We start from the raw sequence: 22,973 nt of genomic DNA on the forward strand, positions 1-22,973 counted from the left end.
AGAGCTTAGAGCTGGGAAACTGGCCAGGCCCTGTGTACCTAGGCAGGGCAGGGCAGGGCCCTGGGTCCGGTAGCCCCGGGGGCAGCTGCAGTGATGGCCACCAGGGGTGTTCTCACAGATCTGGTTGTAGTGACAGTCATCCAGCTGCTCCAGGCATTCGTCTACATCTGGAGAAGTAGGAGCATGGTCAGGGTGGGGCTTAGCCTAGGGCCTCTCCCCCAAGGATGGACCCTGGCCCAGGACCAGTCCCTTCTTGGGCAGCAGCCCACATATCACTCCCTGCCAGTTACACCAGGTTGCAGGTGCAAGGGGTCTGGGTCTGAAGGGAAGTGAAGGGTTTCAAGCTGGGCTTTGAGGAGGGATGCAGGTTCCAGCCAGGCTCTGCCACGTCCTTGTCTGGGGGGAGGGGTGTGTTGAGGGAGTACCCTTCCCCAGACCTTCCCCCTCCATGGGCGCCCATCCTCCTGCTCCCTCACGCCCAACACAGAGCCCACCCCTGGGACCCAGGAGTCATGTCTGCCAGCTTGAGAGGCTGATGCAGACGGCGCCCGCTGGCACTCGGCTCAAAGCCCGGAGGAGACTTGGCAGCGTCTGGCTCCAAGGTGGGTGGAGGCGCAGGCTGGGGTCGGTGCCCCAGGATCTCCAGGCAGGATTTGTTATCCAGGCAGGGCCAATGGTGTATGCTCACTTACTGACCCCCAGGGATTGAAAAGGCAGCTGGGCAGTAGGAGGGCTTCCAGGGCCTCAAGCATGCTTAGTAGGTGTGGACGGGAGTGCACAGGGGCACGTGTGTGCACCACAGTTCTCCAATCAGGAAGGGACCAGGGGACCCCCGGAATAAGCACCTGGATGCGGTACCCCGGCCAGCGTCCTGGCCCCAGGGTTCTCCTTTGGGGGACCACTCACCTCTGCAGTTCCTGTTGTCCCAGGATAGGGTGAAGCCAGCCGGGCAGGAGCAAGAGAAGCGCCCTGGTGCGTTGTGGCAGGTGTGGGAGCAGGGGCTGGGACCTTCCAAGCACTCGTCCCTGTCTGGGGGGGATGTGTCCTGGCTTCCAGGCTCCCTCCCGCCCACGGGGCAGTTCACCCACTTGGAGTTGGGGGGCTCCTCTGTGCCTGGCTAAGGGAGCTGCTCACCCACGCAGAACGCTCCCTCGGGGTCCAGGTCAAATCCTTCCGGGCAGCCAATGTCATCTGCCTCTGCAAGGTGAAGATGGTGACCCCAAGAAGCTGGGGGTGCCCTCCCCATGGTTGCCCCGGCCGGGTCCGGCCCAGCCCAGCCCAGGCCCCGGCTCCTTCCTGCTGGCTGGAGGTGTGGCCCCTGTCCTGAACCAGGCCATGCTGGGGGAGGCAGCAAGCTGGGTCCTTGCCCAGGCCTGTCAGAGGCGAGGGCTGTGAGCTGTGACTGGCTGGGTTTATCCCGCAGGGCCAGGCAGAGGCAGGCGGACAGGAGAGACCGTGAAGGCAGACAGCAGGAGATGGGCTCAGCTATGCCCACAAATGGAGGGTGTGCCGAAGACTGGCGTGGGGGCAGCCTCTGCACACAGGGAGGACAGTGGGCAGCTGGAGCGACGTGCAGGTACCCACTAGGGTTGATGCACTTCCACCACCGACACCCGGGGAGGAAGGCCCATCACGCTCCATGTGCACAGAGAACATCAAGGCCCGTCCAGGGCCAGGCAGTGCCCGCCAAGCCTACAGTCGGGAGGTGTGCTGATGGAGCTGGAGCCAGGCCTGCCTGACCTCCAAGCCACATTATCACCATCCCCTGTTCAATGTTCAAAAGATTGGGCATCTCACACCATGACTGTATCTTGAATGTCTGTCAGCTGAGAAGATAAGGCACCAGGGGTCCCGGCATTGCCCCAGTGGGACCCCAGGAGCAGGCACCCTCCCGAGAAGAGGACATGGTTTGATGCTGGAATCACGGGTCAGGGCGGGGCTGGGGCCTGGGGAGAAGCTTTGCAAACTTTGCAAGCTTTGCAAATAAGCCAGATCCAGAGATGAGCTCTCCTTCCCAGGCTCCGGCCAGAGGTCAGGGGGCGTGGAGGGGGGTGTTGGAGGAAGGCTGGGGCTCTTCTCAGCAGGTGTTCTGGGCCCCTAGCAGGTTTCAGTGAAGGAGGGCTGTAGACAAAGGGTGGCGGCCTCACCAGCTTGCAGGGCTGTGGTGAGCTGGAAACGCAGGGCCTCGGCCTCGGGGTCAAAGGTTGTTCTGATGTCTGAGGCCTGCAGGTGTTGCACCAGCTGGGGCTGGGGGCCCCGGGTCGGGTCGTACTGGATGCTGTGGTTGCAGCGCATGAATGCCGGGAGGCCTCCATGGAGGAAGTGCTGTGTGGAGCCCGCAAAGAGTTGACCAGGCCCTGTCTGCACATATTGTTCCTGGAAGTCCTGCAGGAGGAGGAGGAAGGTGGGACCTGGGATTTCGACTCCCAGGTAGCCTGGCACCTGCAGCAGGGAGCCCTGGGTGAGCCTTTAACTCTCCTCACCCAAGCAGGGCAGCCCGTGTGCCCTGGTCTGTGGCCTCAGTCTGTGGGGACAGAGACACCCTCTGTCCCTGGGAAGCTAGGTTCAGAGTGTGGGCCACAGCCCAGCCCTGTTACTACCTGCTAGTCCCACTCAATGTGCAAGCCAGCCCCTGCCCCTGCCCCTGCCCCTGCCAGGATGTGGGATGTGTGGTGCGGGCAGCGGGGGTGTTCTTGGGCAGCCCACCTGTGCGTGTAGCTCAGCACCAGCCAGGCCTTCAGGGACGACACCGTTCACCACCACATCCAAGAGCAGGAGGCCAGATGATGGGTCCAGGCCCCGAGCCACTTGGGACATACTGAGCAGCTCTCCTGCAGGCCAACCCCCGCACAGCCCAGGGTCACCTCGGGGACAGGCCCTGGGCCAGGGCCACAACCCCTCCTGGTGGTGACACTGCTCACCTGTGCCAAATTCCACGTGCGACTCCTGCCGGAAGCTGCCGCCGGTCAGGGACTGACCATTCAGGGCATTCCCACTCTCTCCAGTCAGGGCCCAGTAGATGGGGGCAATGGTGACCACGAGCACCCTCATCAGGGGCCCTGGGGGGGCAGGGCCCGAGCATAGTCAGGTGGGCTCCACCTGCTACTCCAGACCCCTCCACCGTTCCCCTCTGCCCCGTCCCTCCCGGCCATCGTCCGGCCACACAGTCACCTACACTATTTAACCAGAAGCTGGGAAACAACTACAACAGGTGCTTCCTGAGGTTGTGGAAGTGCATGTACTGTATTCATACTCAGTTCAGATGGCTGGTCACCACAGAGTGTGGCTGAGATGAAAATGAACCCCATCTCCCAGCCTGCAGACGCCTTCTGGGAGGGCCCAGCTAAAGAGGACTTTGGAGAAACAACCCCCTTCCCCTCACCGGGGCTCCTGGCCGTGCAGTCTCACACCTGCACGTGAGGGGAACACTCCCGCCTGGCCAGCCCCAAGGGCAGGGAGGGTGCAGAGGTTCATCCAGGGAAACTGGAGTCCCGCACATGGGCAGCACCTCCCCACCCCTGGGTGTCTGTCTCCATGGGACAGACCCGGCCCACTGGCCCTTGGCCGGAGGTTTCTCCATGGCTCTCGGCAGCGGAAAAGCAGCCACAGCCTGCTTCCTTCTCTCCTGACAGCCAGCTCCAAGCACCCTAGCTCCCTGCTATGCATGCAGCACCATGGCCATGGAGCGCTCTGTGAGACTTTTAGCCAGAGCCACAGCTCTGCTGCCCTCCCTCTGCTCTGGAGGAAGAGACAGCGAGCGCTACCGGGACAGGGTTGGCAGGCCTCCCCAGAACATTCGCTTAGCTTGGGACATCTGCTTCACGAATCAGTGAGCAAGTGGGCCTCTGTTGGTGAGCGAGGTTTCCTGGCTAATTTGGTTCTTTTCCATTTCCCTCTTGGGTCCCCCTAGACTACGGCTGTGATGCTTCAGCCTGCCATGAGTGCCTGTCACCGGTGGGAACACCCTTCTCTCCCCCCTGAGCAGCCCGCGGCTCTGAGCCCCTGTGTGGCCTCAGCAGCCTGGCCACTTTGTGTTTCGTCTTGATCTCATCTTAAGTTTCCTTTTTTTTTCTTTGCTGGGGCCAGGGAGCTGGCACCCCATCTGCGATGGGATTAGGCTGCCACCTGAAATGCTGGCATCCCTTGTGAGCACTGGTAAAGTCCTGGCTGCTCTGCTTCCAATCCAGCTTCTTACTAATGGACCTGGGAACGCAGTGGAGAATGACCCAAGTGCTTGGGCCCTGCAGCCACATGGGAGACCTGGATGAAGCTCCTGGCGTCTCTCTTTGGCTGGGCTGTCAAGGCCATGTGGTGAATGAGCAGAGGATGGAAGCTTGCTCTCTGTCTCTCTAACTCTTTCAAACACATTTAAAAATACGTTTAATTTTTTTTCACTAATTTATTTGAGAGATAGACAGCTCTCTTCTGCTTCATTCCCCACATGTGTGCAATGCCCAGAGTGGGTCCAGGCAGAAGCCAGGGGCTGGGGACCCAATCCAGGTCCCCCATGTGGGTGGCCATATCGCAAGCACTTGAGGCCACCACCACTGCCACCCGCCCCCAGGGTGTGTGTCCACAGCACACTGGAGTCAGAGCCAGGACTTGATCTAGCACCTCGCTGCGGAATGCTGGGCCCAAGTGGTTGAACGGAACGCCTGCCCCTCAGCCTGGTGTGAAGTGAGGTTGCTTTAAGAGCTTACAGGCTAGAGAGAGAGACAGAGAGCTGCCAGCTCCTGAACCCACCTTGGCTTGGGTTCAGTTGCTGGACAGTCATACAGCCCATCCTCTGGGTCTCTCACCCAGGGCCAACCTCTGCTCCCCTTGGGGGGGTCCAGCATGTGTGGGAGGGCCCAGGGGGCAGTGCCCCCCACTTACCCACGTTAGCCGGGATGTGGCTGATGCTGCTCCTGATGGTGGTGACTCCAGAATGTGCCTCCTGGTGCACACTGGTGTTGAGAGTCGCCACCCCAAACTCCTGGCCATTGAGCACCCCCATCATTCTGCCCCAGCTGCCTCGGGGCTCCCCTGAGAGGCAGGAAAAGAAGTACAGTGAAACCATGAGGTAGTGACACCATGACATAGTGACACCATGAGGTAGTGACACCATGACATAGTGACACCGTGACACCATGACATAGTGACACCGTGACATAGTGACACTATGACACCATGAGGTAGTGACACCGTGAGGCAGTGGCACCATGAGGTAGTGACACCGTGAGAGAGTTATACCATGATGTAGTGCCACTGTGAGGTAGTGACACTGTGAGGCAGTGACACTGTGAGGTAGTGACATCGTGAGGCAGTGACACCATGAGGTAGTGACATCATGACATAGTGACACTGTGACATAGTGACACCATGAGGTAGTGACACCGTGAGATAGTTATACCATGATGTAGTGCCACTGTGAGGTAGTGACACTGAGGCAGTGACACTGTGAGGCAGTGACATCATGAGGTAGTGACACCATGATGTAGTGTCACTGTGAGGCAGTGACACTGTGACCTAGTGACACCATGATGTGCAAACTCTCGCCTCCCTTGGTCTTCTGTGCAAGCAGGCCCGAGGGCATTCCTACCGCGTGCAGGAGTAAACAGGCTGGAGAGGTAGGGTCATGCAAGGATACACAACCCGTGGGTGACGAGCTGAACACCCACCGACAAGGTGTAGGCTCTGGGAGAGGGTACAAGCTGATGGACAGCTGCTAATTCTAGCTCCTGGGGAGAGTGACCTGAGACGACATGTCTGTCATCTGCGTTGAGAAGAGCACAGGCTCCCAGAAGCCCACGGGCTTCTCAGAGTCCAGCAGCCCGTGAGGCTGGGGGCTGGCCCAGTGGAGGGACCAGGGGGTGCCAAGCTGGGTCATGCGCTGTCCACTGACCATCCTGTTCCCTCAGTGGTCTGGCTTCAGCTGCCCTGCAGCTGGCCTGGCTGGGGTGAGCCAGACGCTGTGTAAGCGGAGGCTCCTTAACGCTAATCCAATAGCCTGACGCGGGCATGGGGGCACTTCCTATAAGTAATGGGCCAGCTGTCTTGCATGGATGGATGGCATTCCAGGGCATAAGAAACAGATGCCAGCCCGCTGCTCCATGCACTAGCTCTCAGGGGAAATTTACACCGAATTTCCCATGATCTGTCAAAACATCATGACTCATTTACTGCCAGATTCCTGAGTGGGCAAATTGGGGGGCCTGCTGATGCCAGATTCCAGGAGTCCATGTCTAGGGCGTGAGGCCCATCTGGGGTGCTTCTCACCCATACCCACTGACCACCCATACCCACTGACCACCTTGAAGGCCCAAGGAAGGGCACCGCCTTGTGGAGGGAGGAGGGAAGGCAGGAAACAGGGCCAGGGAACCATAGCCACCTTCTCAGACGCAGGAGCTCCCCGCATCCCTGTTGTGCCTCATGTCCTCCAGGCTGGGGCTCCTCCAGCAGGGAGTGAGGTCAAGGGGTGCCCACGACCTTGTTCTCCCTGCCCCTTGCAGAGATGGCTCTGCAGAGGTGCCCAGGCTACCAGGAAAGCCTGACCCCACAGCTCGGTTCTGTTGTGTGTGTGTGTTGGGGCGGGGGGGGATGGAAAAGGCAACCAGGTGCCAACAGAACGAAGCCAGTCCCTGGGCTGATGTGGGCCTGGGTGGGTTAAGGTGAGACACCCCCGCAGGTAAAGGAAGGACCACAGTGGGGGGCACAGATGTGCTGGGAGTGTGGACTGACCTCCAGAGGGAAGAGTACACACATCCCCGCACACTCAGAGCATACGCACAGGCGGCGCCAGCCACCGGAACCGCCTGAGCTATTTCTGGTCATCAAATTAGGAGACATAATCATGTTTTTCTCCAAAGAGATCTGTATCATCTGGGCTGCCGGCAAGGAGCCCACAGGGAGGAGGCAAGGCCAGCTGCTCCATGTAAGGAATAAGGAAGCTGTTAGGGTCCAACTGGGACCCCTCTCCTTGACTTGAATGCAGCAGTTTCAATCCCTGGGGCCTCGCAAGGCGACTGGATTTGAAGCTAAATGAGAATGGGGTCACTAAGGTGGATTCTAATTGGATGTGATGGGTGCCCTTGGGGAAAAGGGGAGAGCTGGATGCCCAGGCACACACACACAGAGTGGACTGTGAGGATGAAGGCAGGGCTTGGGGTGATACATCTACAAACCAAGGGACACCAACACCACTGGCTAGAAGTGGCCAGGCCTGCAGCGAACTCCCCCGCACAGCCTCAGGGGCAGGCAGTCCTCCGGCCCCCACAGAGAGGAAGCGTGCGTTGAGTGAGCCCCAGGGTGGAGTGGCCGGCTCCAGCAAGCCTAGGATCCCTGTAACAACTTCCTGCCACCCTAGGGTGCAAGAACAGGAATTTTGCAAGTACAGCACTCGGTGGTTTGGGCTGGGGGCTGTTCAACAGGCAAGGGGAAGGACCAAAAGCAATCTCTGCCATGGGGTGGGGGGCAGACCACAGCACTCCCCACACCAGGGGCAGATGACTACTGGACTCTCAGGGCCACATTTGCTGGCCTCCTTCCCTGCCTGCAGCAGACGAGGCCCGGGGCCAGGACAGCCCCCCAGCCCCTACAGCACGGCTGATCTGGGGTTTCAAGTGGTGGGAAGGAAGGCTCTGACATTGTACGTGTGGGGATATATTGGTGATGCCTCCCAGGGGCAGGGCAGGAGGCACACACAGACAAGGTCTTGGCTGTAGACCATCTAGCAATGACAGCCCCAGTTTCCCTTTGTGCAGGTGGTCTGGCCATTTTCTGTTGCTGTAATGCAGTGCCGCCTACCAGGTCATTTATAGAGGTGTAAGTGTCCCCCAGTTCCAGAGGCTGGCATGTGGGGTAGGCCCTCCTGTTACCCCTGAATGTTCTGAGCTCATCACACTGCACAATAGGGCAGGTGGCAGGTGCACAGGCTCTGGGCGTTCCTACATCACAGGGGCCCTAACTTTACAACCCCCTCTAACCTCAGTCACCTCGCGAGGACCCCACACTCAAACACCATTAAAAAGCAAAAGAAGTTTTGAACAGCTAAACTTTTGGAGAATTCTCTCAGAATCAGCTTACTGTCCTTTCCTGGTCCTCTCCTTCCGGCTGAAGTTGTCTGACTAAAGGAGTTCCAGGAAGGCAGTGACAACAGCAAGCGACACCCTTTCTGAGCATGTCCCCTCACTCCCTGCGGACAGCATGCTAAGCACAGATCCAGGGTAGGGTCAGAGACTGTGCACAGCACAGCTGCCCTGCTCACTGCCTGCTTTGTGGGTCTGTGAGGGTGCAGACCAAGGACAAAGCCAGAATAGCCAGGGCTGCCCGTCCAAGAGGAGTGGCCAGCAAATCCCTCTGAGACTCAGCATCCCCAAGTGTAAGCAGGCAGGTTATTCAGAATGGCACAGACGGCCTCTGTGCTGCTCCATGTTGAGTTTATGATTAAGCAAAGAGCAGAACCATGGCCAGGCAGGAGAGTGCAGCAGGGCCCCCACAAGCAGGACGAGCAAGCCGCTGTGCAGGGCTCCTGTGGACGGCCCATACCTTTCACTACCAGAAGTGCCCGGGCTGTGGCAGAGCCCAGCAGGTTGTGAGCGACACACTCGTAGGCGCCCGTGTCTTCCACCTCCACGCGTTTCAGCCACAGGCTCCCATCTGACAGGGTCTGCATCTGCCCGCTGGCCTGCAGGGGTCGGCCTGCCCGCAGCCACTCGATGGTAGGGGTTGGTTCCCCAGAGGCCTGGCATTGCAGCGTCACATCATCCCCGGACCTCACGGTCATGTCCTGGGGCTCCACCTCCAACACTGGGGCACCTGCAGGCAGCGTGGAGGAACAGTTGATTGTCTGTGTGTATTCTAGGTAGGACACATGAGGGACACCGGAGGGTGGCCGGAAGTTGTTACAGGGACCCTGCCACCCTGTACTCCTGCCTTCCTTGTGAGCACAGGGTCACCACTCCCCCCCACCCCCATAAAATAGGGCATATGCACCTGTCCCTGATATTAAACATTCATTCCCTCAGCATCCACTGGGCACTGATGCGAGGAACCCTCGCAGATTCCAGGAACCCTCACAGAGTCCAGGGGGCCTCAAGACCCTTCCATAACATATGCAGGATGTCACGGGACCTATGTAATCGTCCCGGACACCACACATCACCTCCAGACAATGCAGTGCGCATGCTGTGAACACAAAGGCTGTGCTGCGTTGTTTGCAGAATGACAAACGAAGGTAGTCTGAATGTTTGCTGTAGGCACAAACAATGATGTATTTGTGGGGGAAGAGGTGTTGGCCTAGAGGTTAAGCTGCTGGGTGGAGTGCTCACATCTCACCCTTGAGTGCCTGGGTTCGAGTCCCAGCTTCTTACTAGTGTGCGCCCTGGAAGGTAGCAGTGACGGCTCAAGTCCTTGGGTTCCTGCCCCCTCATGGGGGACCCATGGATGGAATTCCCGGCTGCCAGCTCTGGTCTGGCTCAACTCTGACCTCTGGTGGCATTGGGGGAGTACACAGTGGCTAGAAGATCTCTCTCTATGCCTTTCAAATAAATAAGATAAAAATTTAAAAAAGAAGTGTTTCGATCAGAGGATGGTTGTTTGAATGGGCAATCTGCAGGATCACAAGCTGGGCCGTGACTTCCTAAACCAGGCTGTGTTCCAGGTACAGAGGCTGCAGACTCCAGCAAGTCACCCCTGCCCCTCGGTGTTCTCATCTGGAAGACGGGATGGTCATTGCTATCTGACTCCTGGCTCTGCAGGACAGCTAGGTGGGATCAGATGAGGATGCTAATGCTGGTGAGGACGCGGGCCACGCCATTCCGCACATGCTGGAGGCCATGCCATCCCGCACATGCTGGGGGCCACTCCATCCTGCACACACTGGGGCCACTCCATCCTGCACACGCTGGGGGCCACGCCATCCCGCACATGCTGGGGGCCACTCCATCCTGCACACGCTGGGGGCCACTCCATCCTCCACACACTGAGGGCCACTGCTGCTGACTCAGCTGCCGGAGGCCATTCTGCCAGAGCACCATACGCCAGCACTTACACGGCACAAGTTTATTCTCACACAGACGTTAAGCCCAAGATGGGAGCCCTGGAGTGAGGGCCAGGAGCCGTCCCTCCACAGGGACACTGTGTGTGTGTGTGTGTGTGTGTGTGTGTGTGTGTGTGAGAGAGAGAGAGAGAGAGAGAGAGAGAGAGAGAGAGAGAGCTCCTTCCACCTCTCGTGCACAGGAACACCTGGGACTTGGGGAACATTTGGGTCATGTGTGCTCACCCTGCTCATCTCAGATCCTTTCCAGGACTTTGGAGGTCCTGGGGACTGGGATGCAGGTGTACCCCCGGGAGCTGTTTGTTAGCCTGGCACAGTCAGTGTTTTCAAAGCTCAACACATGGGTAGCAGCTGCTGCAGCAATTCTGCTTCAGGATCAAGGCCCTGAAGGCCAGGAGCCGCGTCTGTGTTTACAGCGTAAAGCCACCACTTGCGACATCAGCATCCTATAACGGCCCTGGTTTGTGTCCCAGCTACTCCACCTTCAACTCAGCTTCTTGCTAGTGGCCTGGAAAAAGCAGCAGAAGATGGCCCAAGTCCTTGGGCCCTTGCACCCACATGGGAGACCTGGATGAAGCTCCTGGTTCCTGGCTTCAATCTGAGCCAGCGCTGGTCATGGTATCCAGTTAGGGAAATGAACCAGTGGAAGGAAGATTCTTTCTCTGACTTTCAAATAAATATAAAATAAATCTTTAAAAAAGATGGCCATGCTGATGGATGTTCACTTAGACAAGTAAGAGAATGTGGCTTCTACCCAAATAGCAGGAAACCACACAGCGTGAAGACAGAAACTGACCCAGACCCAGCACAAACAATGGGCCCAAAGGTCATGGGCTAGCCTGTGTGCAGAGTTCTGTCGACGGAGTGCCTGTGGAACAAGTGCCTGTCAGGAAAGGGCCCAAACCTGCAGGAACAAGCATTCCAGCCATGGCTGGACATCCAGCTGCTCTCCCCAAACACAGCTAGCACCTGACACAACTGCCCCAGATGACGAGTCCAACGTTCCAAGACCAACTGTAGGGGCACCCACACTGAGACCCAGGCACGCATGAAAAGTTTCTACAAGTTGTAACAGCAGCAGAGAAAGCCTATGGCCCTCCTGCCAGGACTGTGCCCACCCCAGCCAACCTGCTGGCTGTCACCAGGGCTGGTTACCAACACCAGGGGCAAGACTGATCGGCAGTGAGAGGAAAGCTCAAAAGGGTAAGGGAGCAGCCCAGGCATCCGGAAAGAAAAGGTGGAGACACCTGCACTGCGCTGAAACCAGACCTGGCTGGGGGACTGTGGGTGGATGGAACAGCAACAGAGGGAGGACAGCTCGGACAGGAGGCGTGGGGGAGGCTGGACCCGCCCTTGCTCTCCCACATGCCTGGCACCTGTGCCCAGGGGATGTGACAGGACCAAGGAAGAGGCCCCTGGAGCAGGTGTGAATGCTGTCTGAGCTGGGATGGCCCTGCACTGGTCTCCAAGCTTTGGTCTATGCCAAGCATGCTCATGGCTGCTCACAGTGGCCACTGGCCGTCTTGGTTGCCCTGAGGCACGGTGTCCTCACTCAGGCTGGCAGCCCTCGTCCTTGGTGGACCCGGACACTGCAGAGTAGATGGGACATTCTAGCAGCTCAGGATCCTTGCTTTCTCCTTCAGCTCCCAGCTCTACACCACCTCACCATGGCCAGGGCAGCAGGTCTGGGCCCCCTGCCCAGTTGCTCTGAGCTCTCCAGAGCACAGAGGGAACCTTCTTATCACCGGGTAAGGGCCCCTGGGGCTCCCTCTGACATCGCAGGGAAGGGACTCCCCCTAGGTGTGGAAGCAGGGCGCCACCTGTATCTTCCTCTTGTCCCCTTATCTGATGCCCCATTCACTGAGCAAGGCGACAGCTGGCCTTGCACATGGCAGGTAGGGGCACAGGTGTCCCTTTCCTATGAAGTTTCCTTTTCTATGATGCTGCCCCTTTCCCATTCCCTTGGCAGAGAACTGGCTTTTTTATTGTTTTGCCTGAGGCCAGGAGCATTTCCAGGCGCTGGCTGCTCGAGTGTCGGGCCCAGGCAGAAAGCAGCACCGGGGAGTTCAGCACCACACTGCTCCTGAACCCCAAGGCCTGCACCCCACCCTCTCTTTTCCCCAACTCTTAGTCTTGACTTTTTGTGAGCAAGAGAGAATGAGTGAGTGACCATTCACTGGTTCACTCCCCAAATGCACTGAGCAGTCTGGGTCTCCCGTGCAGGTGGCAGGAAGGGTATCACACGGGCCGTCACCTGCTGCCTCTCAGGGTGTGTGTGAGCAGGAGGCCGGGCCTGACCTGGACCCCAGGCCCTCCAACGTGGCAGCCTCACCGGCATCACAGTCACTAGGACTGCTCCCCACCATCGTGCTCACATGTCTTCCGGATCGAGCTGAGGTCTTCGTCTGTCCTTAGCAGAAGGCACAGAGGGAGGCACACCATCACATCCTGTCTGCGGGCTGTGGCCAACCCCTAACCACAACCACAAACAACCAACCAACTCAAGACTGCCTGCAGACCTGGCGGTAAAAGATGAATTGTCTCGCTCATGACCAGGAGCCAGGTGGGACGGCGACTCCCTCGTCACACTGACTCAGACAGTGCGACCCACACACTAAGGAAGCAGAGGGCACTTTGCAATCGGCTGAACGAAAGGACCCAGCCTGAGTGTTGACAATGGCAAGGAGCACCACTGAACGAAGTCAGAGGAGACCTATGGAGACGGCACCGGGACAGCTGGCTACCCACAGCAGGGGAGGCATTCAGACCCTCACACCACTGTGGAGCACCGATCCAAATGCAAGGGCTAAAGGTGCAAAGAGCTACAGACAAACACGTGGCCTCGGGTCGGGCGGCCTCTCAAATGAGGTATAGAACGGCAAACAAACACGCCAGAAAATGCAAAAGGGATAAATCTAGACCTCGTCAGGTTTAACACCCTTGCTCTCCGATAACATTGTTAAGAAAATGCAATGATGGCCCTGGCTAAATCTTCACAAGCGCCAGGATTCCAAAGGGGCGCTAGTTTGTGTCCTGGCTGCTCCCTGCTTGTGGCCCTGGAAGTGGACAATCCTGTAGCATCTCGAAGCCTTGGGACCCTGCACTATGTGGGAGACCTGGAAGAGGTTCCTAGCTGCTGGCTTCAGATTGGCTCAGCTCCAGCCATATGGCCATTTGGGGAGTGAATCATGGGATGGAAGATCTTTCTCTCTGTCTCTCCTTCTCTCCACAAAGCTGATCTGCCTTTCCAACAGATGCCACACCAGCAGCCTATGAGTGTCATTTTGCATCCTAGGGGCTCTGCTTCCAACCCAGCTCCCTACTAATGCACTTGGGAATGCAGCATTGGACCCAATGTGGGAGACCCAAATGCAGCTCCTGGCTTTAGTCTAACCCAGCCTGTGACAGGACTCCCCTGCACGTGTGCTTGCCTTTAACAAGCCATTCTCTACCAAGTCCCCATCGACACTGCTGCAGGCTGCGGCCACACCTTCAGCACTCTACGCAGCTTGGCAAACACAAGAGCCATTGCCATGAGCATGCTGGCAACTCTGGGTTCTCAGCAAATAGTGCTGGGTCCCCAGACAGTTCCCAGACAGTCCCCAGCGTCATTCCAGCCTCCCCCCTAGTTCTGGGAAACTGTGTTCCAAGTTGACGGCCACGGTGGTCCCCGAGCTCCCACAGGAGCTGAGGTGTGGGCAGGGGGCTGATACTCACTCTGCAACACGACGACCACTACTCTCTTCACGGCACCTATCTCGTTCTCCGCCAGGCACTGGTACTGCCCCGCATCGGCCATCTGCAGGTGGCATGGGAGAGGGAACAGGTGCTCAGGGGAGAAGGATGGCAGCTGGGACTCGGTGGGCACAGAGAGGGTGCCAGAGCTGAGACCCATCTGTCTACAAAGCACAGGTGCATCAGCCCAGCAGGGAACCCCGCCAGGCATCACATAGAGATTCAGAGAGACCCCAGCCCCTCTCTCTTCTGCGGTTGGCCAAGGCAGAAGCCACATCCCTGGAGCTACTGCTCAGTGGGGGGCCACAGGCTCAGGGAGGGATCCAAATCTGCCAAGGAAACGCTCTTGCCTCTTGACACCTTACTTGAGGTTCCTTGGACAAAAAGCTTGCATGGTTCAATAAGTTTGGGAAACACTTTAGCTACAGGAACATTCAGGGAATTTTCCAAGAAGCACCTGCCCCGGGGCCTCCAGGGGAAGAGTCGGCTGCAGCCGCAGAAGCGTACGGAGGAATGTCCACAGCCAGGCCATGGGCACAGCGTGGCCTTGGGAAAATCCCAGCTCAGGGCCACTTCTGAGAGGTGGCAGCACTGCCAGGAGGAGAGGCTGTTCGTGCCTTCGGGGCGGCGACATGGGGAAGGCTGCCCCAAGGGGCGGCTAAGAGGTGGCGGTCAGAACACAAGGCCCAACCCTATCTTAGTGTTGGCTCAGCTGGAGCCTTGCCAGGGTACCAGCATGGCTCCACACCTCAGCTCGCCCATCTGTCAATGAAATGATGCTTACGACATGTGCAGTGCGGCACTTGGCGTGCGGTCAGTGCTTGGGCACCTACTGTGCTGTCCGGAGCCAGCTCCTGAATCAACAAGGTGAGTTTGAGTCTGGACTGGCTCTCTGAGTAGCCACTGGGGCACAGGCCACAGGATGGAAAGTGAGAGGGGTCTCTGTAGACCAGAGGCTGTGGGAACAGCCATGGGGGGCCTGGGTGGGCTCCTGCCTGCAGCCTGTACAGGCTGTGGGCTGCTCGCAACTTCAGTGTCTTTATAAAATGAGGCACTGTCAGCTACCTACCTTGTCTCCTTGTATTTGGGGGATGTTACCCACAAACCACTTCCCAGAGACCTGGTACGGATCACACGGCTGATTCTGATTCTAAACACAGCTGGGATGATTATGGGCTTTGTTGAAAGGGCAGAGGGAAAGACTGACAACAGGAAAATTAAGTCCCCTGGGGGAATAGGCCAGGGAGTGCTTTGAGGACTGCAGAGGGCGGGGCCCTGGGGTGAGAAAAAACTCAGAAAGCTGGTGTTCCCCACTCTCAGGCCCCGCCTTGCCTCGGTCCTGGGGATGGCCAACGAGCCATTCTGCAGCCGGCGCCGCAGGCGGCTGCCCCGCAGCGGGAGGCCGTCTTTGGTCCAGCGGATGCTGGGCACTGGGTCTCCACGGACCACGCAGTCCAGGCGGATGCTGCCCCCAACAGGTTCTATCAGGTAGGAGAAGGCCTCGCCGAGGAGGGTGGGAGCCTCTGCAAGGGACAACAGCAAGGTTCCAGTTCAGATGCCCTTCAGCTGCAGGTGGGTCCTCTGGAGTGTAAAGAGTACTGACACTCCAGTCCCACTCAGGAGAGGCTGCTTACAGATTTGGGGGGCAGGGCAGGGAGGGCTGGGCCTCAGCATTCTCTAAAGCTCCCCAGGAGATGCGGCCCGCCAGGGCAGAGAGCCATTAGTCTGCTGGTGGGAGGCTTGTTTCTTAGAACAGGGCACTTCGATATCTGCACAGGTCTAGGGAGCAAGGTGCCGTGAGTACACGCCCTACCCTTCACATGGACGAAGCTGGTGGCCTGCACACGGCCCACGCTGTTCTCAGCCCAGCACACGTAGGTCCCGCTGTCCTCTCTGGTGACGGCCCTTCGCTGCAGCGTGCTGCCCCCGTCCTGCTCCGACACGCCCTCTGCGGCAGAGATCAGGAAGTTCCCAGGGAGCTGAGTCAGGGCTCCCCCAGCAGGTGCTGAGGGTCCCACACACAGCAGCAGCAGCTCTGGACAGGGACTCAGGCTGCTTGGCCCTCCTTCAGGTCAACCCTCCCTGTCAGATGGTCTCCTCCTGGCTCTGGCTCAGCCCCTGCCTGGGCCAGCTCTGCAGACCCAGGCCTACAGACCAGGCTGACCAGCTCTCCACTGTTTTCCCACGCTCTTGGTTCCTTTCTCTACCCTCCCTCCCTGGCCCCTTGGGTTCTGGGTCTCCGTCCTACCCACCCCCAGCAGGCCCACACCTGTGACTGGCTGGTCATTCAGGGTCCAGCTGATGTGGGGGGTGGGGCTGCCCCGGGCCGCACAGCGAAGCCATAGCCGGTCCCCGGGGTGCAGGCTGCGGTCCCCAGGCAGGGTAGTGAAGACAGGCAGGGCCAGGATGGAGAGATGCACACGCTGGCGGGCCAGACCCACGGCATTCTCCGCGGTGCAGGTGTAGGTGCCAGCGTCCTGACCCTGTGGGTGGAGGAAGGCAGGGGGCTCAGCATTGGCCCCCACCCTGGTGATAGGCTGTGGACAATAGACAGATTCCCCTAGGCCTTGGGCAGGGAGGTGTATGAGGCCCAGGAACAGGGCTGGCACGCTCACCGCTGTACTGCCTGGTACCCTGGGGGGAGGCAGTGGTTGCCATTGTGTAGTAACAGACTCTGCTAAGAGCTGAGAGGACAGAAACTGGGGGGACGGTGTCCCCACCTGCAGTCCCGGCTCAACCTGTTCCTCAGATCACAGAGAACGTTGCCAACAACCCAGGGATGTGCTTGGGGCACACTCTCTCCTCACAAGACCCCTGCTCCAATGGATGACCACAGAAGCCCAAGTTCAAATCCTTGCTCTGTCTCTTAGGTCTAAGGGCGTTGCTAGGGACCACCAGGGACCCCAGTGACTTTGGCTCTGCCACCTGTGTGCAGGACAAAAGCTTCTATTGCCCAGGTCCGGAGTTTCCAGGCTACCCAGGATTCACCATACAATGAGGGACCAGGGCTCAGCAAAGCGAGGGACCAGGGCTCAGCAAGTGGTCACAGTTCCTAGGTGGCTGCTGTCCTCCTGCCATCTGCCCCTGGGTTGGGCCTCACCTCCAAGTTCCTGACCAGCAACTCTCCTGAAGGCTGGAGGATGAACTTGCCCTGGGCTCCAGACACAGGCTGGCCATCCTTTTCCCAGCTGATGTCCGGCTGGGGGCTGCCCCTAGCTGTGCAGGGCAGCAGGACGTGGGAGCCTTCGATGGTGGACAGGTCGGAAAGGCCAGCTTCGATCACAGGAGGAACTGCAGCAGAAGGGGCCCGCTTGGGAACTGGCTGGGCCGTTGACCTTGGCATGGCCCCTTGACTCTACCCCTAACTCTCCTTGCCCACAGTCACTGGGGACTCCGTGACCCGCTGCACCTGTGTACCTGCACAATGACTGCGAGCCCAAGACAGAGGCCCTCTTGGGCTCCACCTGGACACAGAATCCACGGGGGGGGGGGGGTAGGCTGGGGGTAGAGGGAGGCTCACAGACTGGTGGGCTTGATGTTGGGTTGGCCTGGCAGCTCCAGGGCATACAGGGCAGAGGAACCAGCTGGGCAAGGAAGCAGACCCCACAGTTCCCAGGCTCCCCCTCCAGCTGCCTGCAAGATGCCCATCCAGTAGGCCACTGGGCCAAGGCAGTAGCAGGTGTGGCCGGGAAGGTCCACATTCCTTCTGGAATCATCTGGGCTGGGGCAGGAACAGGCATGTGTCCTGCCTGGTCTCAGAGCTTGGCAGAAAAGGGGTGCAGCTCACAGGAGTCCTGCAGCCCCTTGGTCACCAGGTTCCCTGCTCCTCCCCGGGCCCACCTTGTACCACCAGTCGCATCTTGCCCACAGAGCTTCCCACACTGTTCTGCGCAATGCAGAGGTAGTTGCCTGTGTCCTCCGGGCTGGCACGGAGAATTCGCAGCTGGCCACCGGGGAGGACCTGGGTCCTTGTTCCTGGGTGTGGCAAGAGTAAATGAGGGGGTGCTGGCTGGGGTGGGGGGACCCCTAAGGCAGAGGGGGTGGGAGCTGGTGCTGCTCTGTGGGCCAGGTGCCAAATGACAGGCAGGGTCCCAGTGGCCGAGTGACAGAGCCGGCAAGAAGCTTGGCCTGTAGCCCAGCCTCCCTCCCTCCCTGGACTGCTGTGGAGACGCGTCTGGGGTGCAGAGTGCCCCAGGGTGGACAGGGGCACACAGGGAGCGCCTTGCCCATTCTTTACACCCATCTTACCCGCCGGGATGTTGAGCCCTTCCTTCTGCCAGGTGACCGTGGGCCGGGGGATGCCCGAGGCCTCACAGGACAGCTGCACCTCCTGTTCTGTGACGGCTTGAACCATACTGGGCAGTGGCTTCACCACGGGGGACTCTGAAAGCATCATGTGGGATGTGAGAGGGGCGGGAGGTAGGAGGGCAGAGAGCCCTGAGGAACACCATTAACACCAGTCTCAACCACCCAGCAGTCTCTATGGGGATGGAAGAGAAACCTCAGTTGGAGCTGCCCCGCCCTGCCTTCTTCCAGCTTTGTCTGCACCCCAAGGGCCACCTAGGCTCTGGGCTAAGGCCCCTTACCTTGCACAGTGAGGACCACGTGCTTATGGGCCACACCAGCGGAGTTGCGGGCTGTGCAGGTGTAGCGGCCAGAGTGGACGGGGAGGGCATGCCCAATCTCCAGGGCACCTGAATGGGTAAGGGGTTTCTGGTAATGGTAATGGAGGCAGCTGGGCTCTGATTCGCCCCTGCCCTGGCATCTCTGGCCCACCTCCCAGTCTAGTGCAAATGGCACAGAGTTGGTGTCAGACAAGGGAACTTAGTGTCAGCACCCTCGTGTGTGCAAAGCTCCACCCTGCCAGGAAGCCCTGGCTCAGTGCCACATCCTGTTCTCCCCATGTGCCGCACAAGGGTTTACCTCCTACAGGGAGCACACCTCCCCCGGAGTTACTGCCTCCTGGGTAACGTCTTAGCCTTGGGAGCCCAACAAGTGCCACTTTAGTCTCCCCAGACTGCAGGCTGCATTTCAGCCAGTCTTCCTGGACCTCTGGGGACCACCTGGGTGGGCAGAATGGGGCCGAAGATTCCCCACAGCCCCAGCCTCAGCCCAGAGCTGTGGCTGACTGTGTATGTGTGGGGGGGGGGGGTGTGAAGAGAGGGTTTCTATAGCCACAGGTCAGAAGGGAGTGGTTCATGGCTTCAGAAGGTTGGAAAGCCGCATGAGTGGGCGTTTGGTCCAACAGTGAAGAAGCCCACGTCAGAGAGTCTGGGTTTTAATGCCCACCTCAGCTCCTGGTTCCAGCTTCCTGTTCATGTGGACCCTGGGAGGCAGTGCTGATGGCACAAGTCATCGGGTCCCTGCCACCCACGTGGAGAACTCTAATGGAGTTCCTGGCCCCTGGGTTTGGCTCAGCCCTCCCCCAGCCATGGTGGGTATTTGGGGAGTGAATCAGTAGACAGGAGCTATATTTCTGGTTCTCTCTCTCTCTTTCTTTTTTTTTTTTTTAAGATTTATTCATTTTATTACAAAGTCAGATATACAGAGAGAGGAGGAGAGACAGAGAGGAAGATCTTCCGTCCGATGATTCACTCCCCAAGTGAGCCGCAACGGGCCGGTACGCACCGATCCGATGCCAGGAACCAGAAACCTCTTCCAGGTTTCCCACGTGGGTGCAGGGTCCCAGTGCATTGGGCCATCCTCAACTGCTTTCCCAGGCCACAAGCAGGGAGCTGGATGGGAAGTGGAGCTGCCGGGATTAGAACCGGCGCCCATATGGGATCCCGGGGCATTCAAGGCGAGGACTTCAGCCGCTAGGCCACGCCACCGGGCCCTTTCTCTCTTTCTTTAAGATTTAGTTATTTCAAGTCAGAGTTAGGAAGAGACAAAATCCAGGGTGGGGGAGAGAGATCTTCTATCTATTGATTTACTCCCTAAATGGCCACAATGGCCAAGGCTGGGCCAGGCTGAAGCCAGGAGCTCCCTGCAGGTCTCCCATGTGAGCACAGGGGCCCAAGCACGAGGACCACCTTCTGCTGTTTTTCCTAGGCCATCAGTGAGGACCTAGATTACAACTGGAGCAGCCAGGGCACAAACCAGCGCCCATGTGGGATGCCAGGATTACAGGCAGTGGCTTTCCCCAATGTACCAAACGCCGACCGCCCGTCCCCTAAGTGAGAAAGGAAGCGCTAGGTCTGGCTGCAGCGTTTCACTAATGAGCTAACAAGCAGGTGCGGAGACTGCTCGGTTGTCTCTGCCTTCCTCCTCTGGCCAGCCAAGAAAGCCGCCATCCACCACTGCCTTTCACGTTGCACGGCAAGAGCAATGAGGAACCTCTTGGCTCACTGTCATTCTCTTTATTTTGCCTTGAAACAGCACCAAGCTGCCAGCGGGCATCCAGGAACCATGTCCAGGCTCAGCCCCAGTGCCTGGAGGCCATGGAGGCCCAGAGAGGGAAAGGAAGTACCCCCAGGCCACACAGTGAGCAGAAACAGAGCCAGGCCAAGACTCGCACCCCCCCCCCACCCTCCCCCGTTCCACCTGCGGGCTCTCAGCTTATTCTCTGAATCTCCGTCTCCACCCTCCCCACCCTGCCCAGTACTTACCTGACGGCAAGACGCGATAGCCACTGCCCCGCACCCCCAGCTGGGCGCCTGCCTTGCTCCACGACACAGCTGGGGCTGGCACACCTGTGGCATGGCATGTGAGCACTACGGGAGCCATCCTGGTCACGGTGAAGTCTGTCTGGTCATCCGCAATGGTGGGGGGTGCTGCAACCCAAGACAAGGCCCAAGGCTTGCTAAGGGGCACGGGGGACTCTGCTTGGGGGTGGGCTGGGAGCTATAAGCAGAGGCTAGGACGTAGGGTGTTGTGGGGAGCGAGGCTGGAGGCAGGACAGGAATAACAGGCTTGGGCCATCCCCTTTGCTCCCTCAGCAAGTGTGTGGGGCTTAGGGAGATGACAGTGCTTTAAAAAGTGCACAGAGAGGGGCTGGTGTTGGGGCACAGCCTACAGCATCCCACAGGGACACTGGTTCAATTCCCAGCTGCTCCACTTGTGAACCAGCTCTCTGCTAATGCGTGGGGAAGTAGCAGAGGACGGCCCAAACCCTTGGGCCTCCCACACGGGAGAGACCAAGAAAAAGCCCGTAGCTTTGGTCTCTCTCTCCATCTCACTCTGCCTTTCAAATAAAGAAAAAAAAAAGTCTCTAAAAAAAAGTTCACGGAGAGATGGAATTACAAGATACACACAAAGCTCTTGAAATCACGCCTTTTTTCATAGTACTAATTTTTCTTTCTTTGTATTTTCCCTTGAGTGACAGATGGGGACAGACACCCAGCTGCTGTTTCACTGCCTGCAGTAGCTGGGCGGGAATGGGCCAAAGCCAGGAGCCAGGCACTCATCCTGGGTCTCCCACGTGATGGGGGGGATGCTGACCACCTAAAGCATCATTGCTGCCTTCCAGGGTCTGCATGGAAGCTAGAGTGAGGAGCCAGAGCCGGGCACCAGCCCCAGGAGCTCTGCTGTGGTGTGTGGGTATCTTAGCCATCAGGCTCAGTGCCTGCCTCTTTGCAAACACCTGTGACGCCACAGACTACTTTTTGACAAGTGATTATGGCACAAAGTAGGAGCCAGAAGTGGGCTTTGAACCCAGGCACCTTGAGGTGGGAAGCTGGTATCCTAACAGCCAGGCTAAATCCCACTCCAGAGGCAGGGATTTGGGCCAGGAGATGATTAGGTCAGGTTTGGGTTTATAACATGCTAGACTTCAGGGAAGGGCTTCTCCTGACAGTTCTCGTATGCCAGCAACTGTACTGGGACTGGAGTTAGTGGAGAGGGGCAGGATCCAAGAGGGCTTCCTGGAGGAGGTATCTGGGGGCAGCACAGGACAACTGGCAGGAAACCAGGCAAGTCCCTGCATGCAAAGAGAGGACAGGTGCTGCCTCCCACCCCGACTCACCATGAACAGTCACTTGGTAGAGCTGGCGGGCCTCACCCAGTTCGTTGCTCACCACACATTCAAATTGAGCTGAATCCTGGAGGCCAGGGGCCACAAGAAGCAGGGCATTGGACGGCAGGAGCCTGGGATGGGCAGGAAGTGGCTGAGGGGCTGGCCATGAGACAAGGTAGCCAGCCAGCGACCTCCTGCACAGGGCAGGCTGGACAGGGCAGTCTCATCACCCTTGCCCCTTCATATGTTGGAGTCCCCAGTTCTGACTCTAGTGTTTCTTCTAGAAGTTTCCTTTAGTAGAGGTGCAACTGTTGAAGGGTATATTTTATTTCCCTCCTTGTGCATGTCTGCATAGCCAACACCCAGGAGAACCTCTGTGGTAACAGCCACCCTTAGAAAGCACAGGTGGATGGGGCCCCTGTGGCATCACAGCACCCCACACAGCAACGCTGGGCAAGGCATTGGTGACTCAGAGTCACTATGGCCCCCACGCTCATTTAACACCAGCTGCCGTTGAGAAGTGGGGAGATTGAGTTCAGCAAGTGGTCACATGCCCAGGCTCAGAGCTGCTTTTCAACAGCGACTATAACGGACATGAAAGTCACCTGATTGCCTGTTGGGCTATGTATCTGCTGCCTGGCATCCCTGACTCTCAGGCCAAAGCTTCCAGAACCTCCCAAGGCCAAGACACAAGCTCTGGACCCTGCCTGTTCCTGACCCGGCCCCCTAGCTTGGAGGATGGCACCCCCCTTCCCCACCCCATGTGTCTCAGGAAGCCCCAGAAAGGGTCAGTGTGTTACCGATAGGTGCCCAGCTGTGGGCGCAAGTCCAGCTTCTGTCCGTCCTTCCACCAGACTGCCAGGGGCTTGGGGGAGCCACTAGCTTCACAGGGCAGCGAGGCTGGGACGTGGGCAGTCAGGGTCACGTTGGAGGGGCTGGGGCTGATGGCTGGGGGTTCTAGGGAGAGGGCAGTTGTCACGGGACAGGTACAAGATGGGGGCAGGGCTGTGGATTCTCAGGCTGTGCCCAGAGGCAGAGCCCAGGTGTGGGGACACTCCAACCGCTTGCTACCCACTGTGAGACAACAAGGGCAGGCCAGGAGAGGCCCCGAGGAGGGACATCCACCAGGATGACGCCAGGGCTCCACACCCCATTGGCCCCCAGTGTACTCCGGGGATTTAGAGCCACCTCCCACCCTTCCTTTCCCCGTGGCACACACTTCACACTCAGCGACCAGCGTTGCCATCA

At 58.5% G+C, this 22,973-nt stretch overlaps 1 protein-coding gene across 1 annotated transcript in view; it reads right to left on the minus strand.

Annotated features, from left to right (window-relative positions):
• HMCN2 (hemicentin 2) overlaps positions 1–22,973 on the minus strand; it is a 120,850-nt gene that overhangs the window by 3,347 nt on the left and 94,530 nt on the right. The window contains exons 75-93 of the mRNA XM_012929312.2: positions 22,526–22,682; positions 21,735–21,856; positions 20,380–20,544; positions 18,358–18,465; positions 18,020–18,154; positions 17,612–17,746; positions 16,872–17,062; positions 16,041–16,254; positions 15,585–15,719; positions 15,104–15,294; positions 13,754–13,835; positions 8,527–8,796; positions 4,876–5,025; positions 2,922–3,059; positions 2,707–2,831; positions 2,148–2,385; positions 1,135–1,197; positions 907–1,029; positions 39–167 (exon numbers count right to left, since the gene is read on the minus strand). Coding sequence (XP_012784766.2) covers positions 39–167; positions 907–1,029; positions 1,135–1,197; positions 2,148–2,385; positions 2,707–2,831; positions 2,922–3,059; positions 4,876–5,025; positions 8,527–8,796; positions 13,754–13,835; positions 15,104–15,294; positions 15,585–15,719; positions 16,041–16,254; positions 16,872–17,062; positions 17,612–17,746; positions 18,020–18,154; positions 18,358–18,465; positions 20,380–20,544; positions 21,735–21,856; positions 22,526–22,682 — 2,871 coding nt within the window. The remainder of the gene's footprint in view (positions 1–38; positions 168–906; positions 1,030–1,134; positions 1,198–2,147; positions 2,386–2,706; positions 2,832–2,921; positions 3,060–4,875; positions 5,026–8,526; positions 8,797–13,753; positions 13,836–15,103; positions 15,295–15,584; positions 15,720–16,040; positions 16,255–16,871; positions 17,063–17,611; positions 17,747–18,019; positions 18,155–18,357; positions 18,466–20,379; positions 20,545–21,734; positions 21,857–22,525; positions 22,683–22,973) is intronic.

Source organism: Ochotona princeps, chromosome 14 (assembly GCF_030435755.1).
Source record: "Ochotona princeps isolate mOchPri1 chromosome 14, mOchPri1.hap1, whole genome shotgun sequence".
In the NCBI taxonomy this organism is placed as follows: domain Eukaryota; kingdom Metazoa; phylum Chordata; class Mammalia; order Lagomorpha; family Ochotonidae; genus Ochotona; species Ochotona princeps.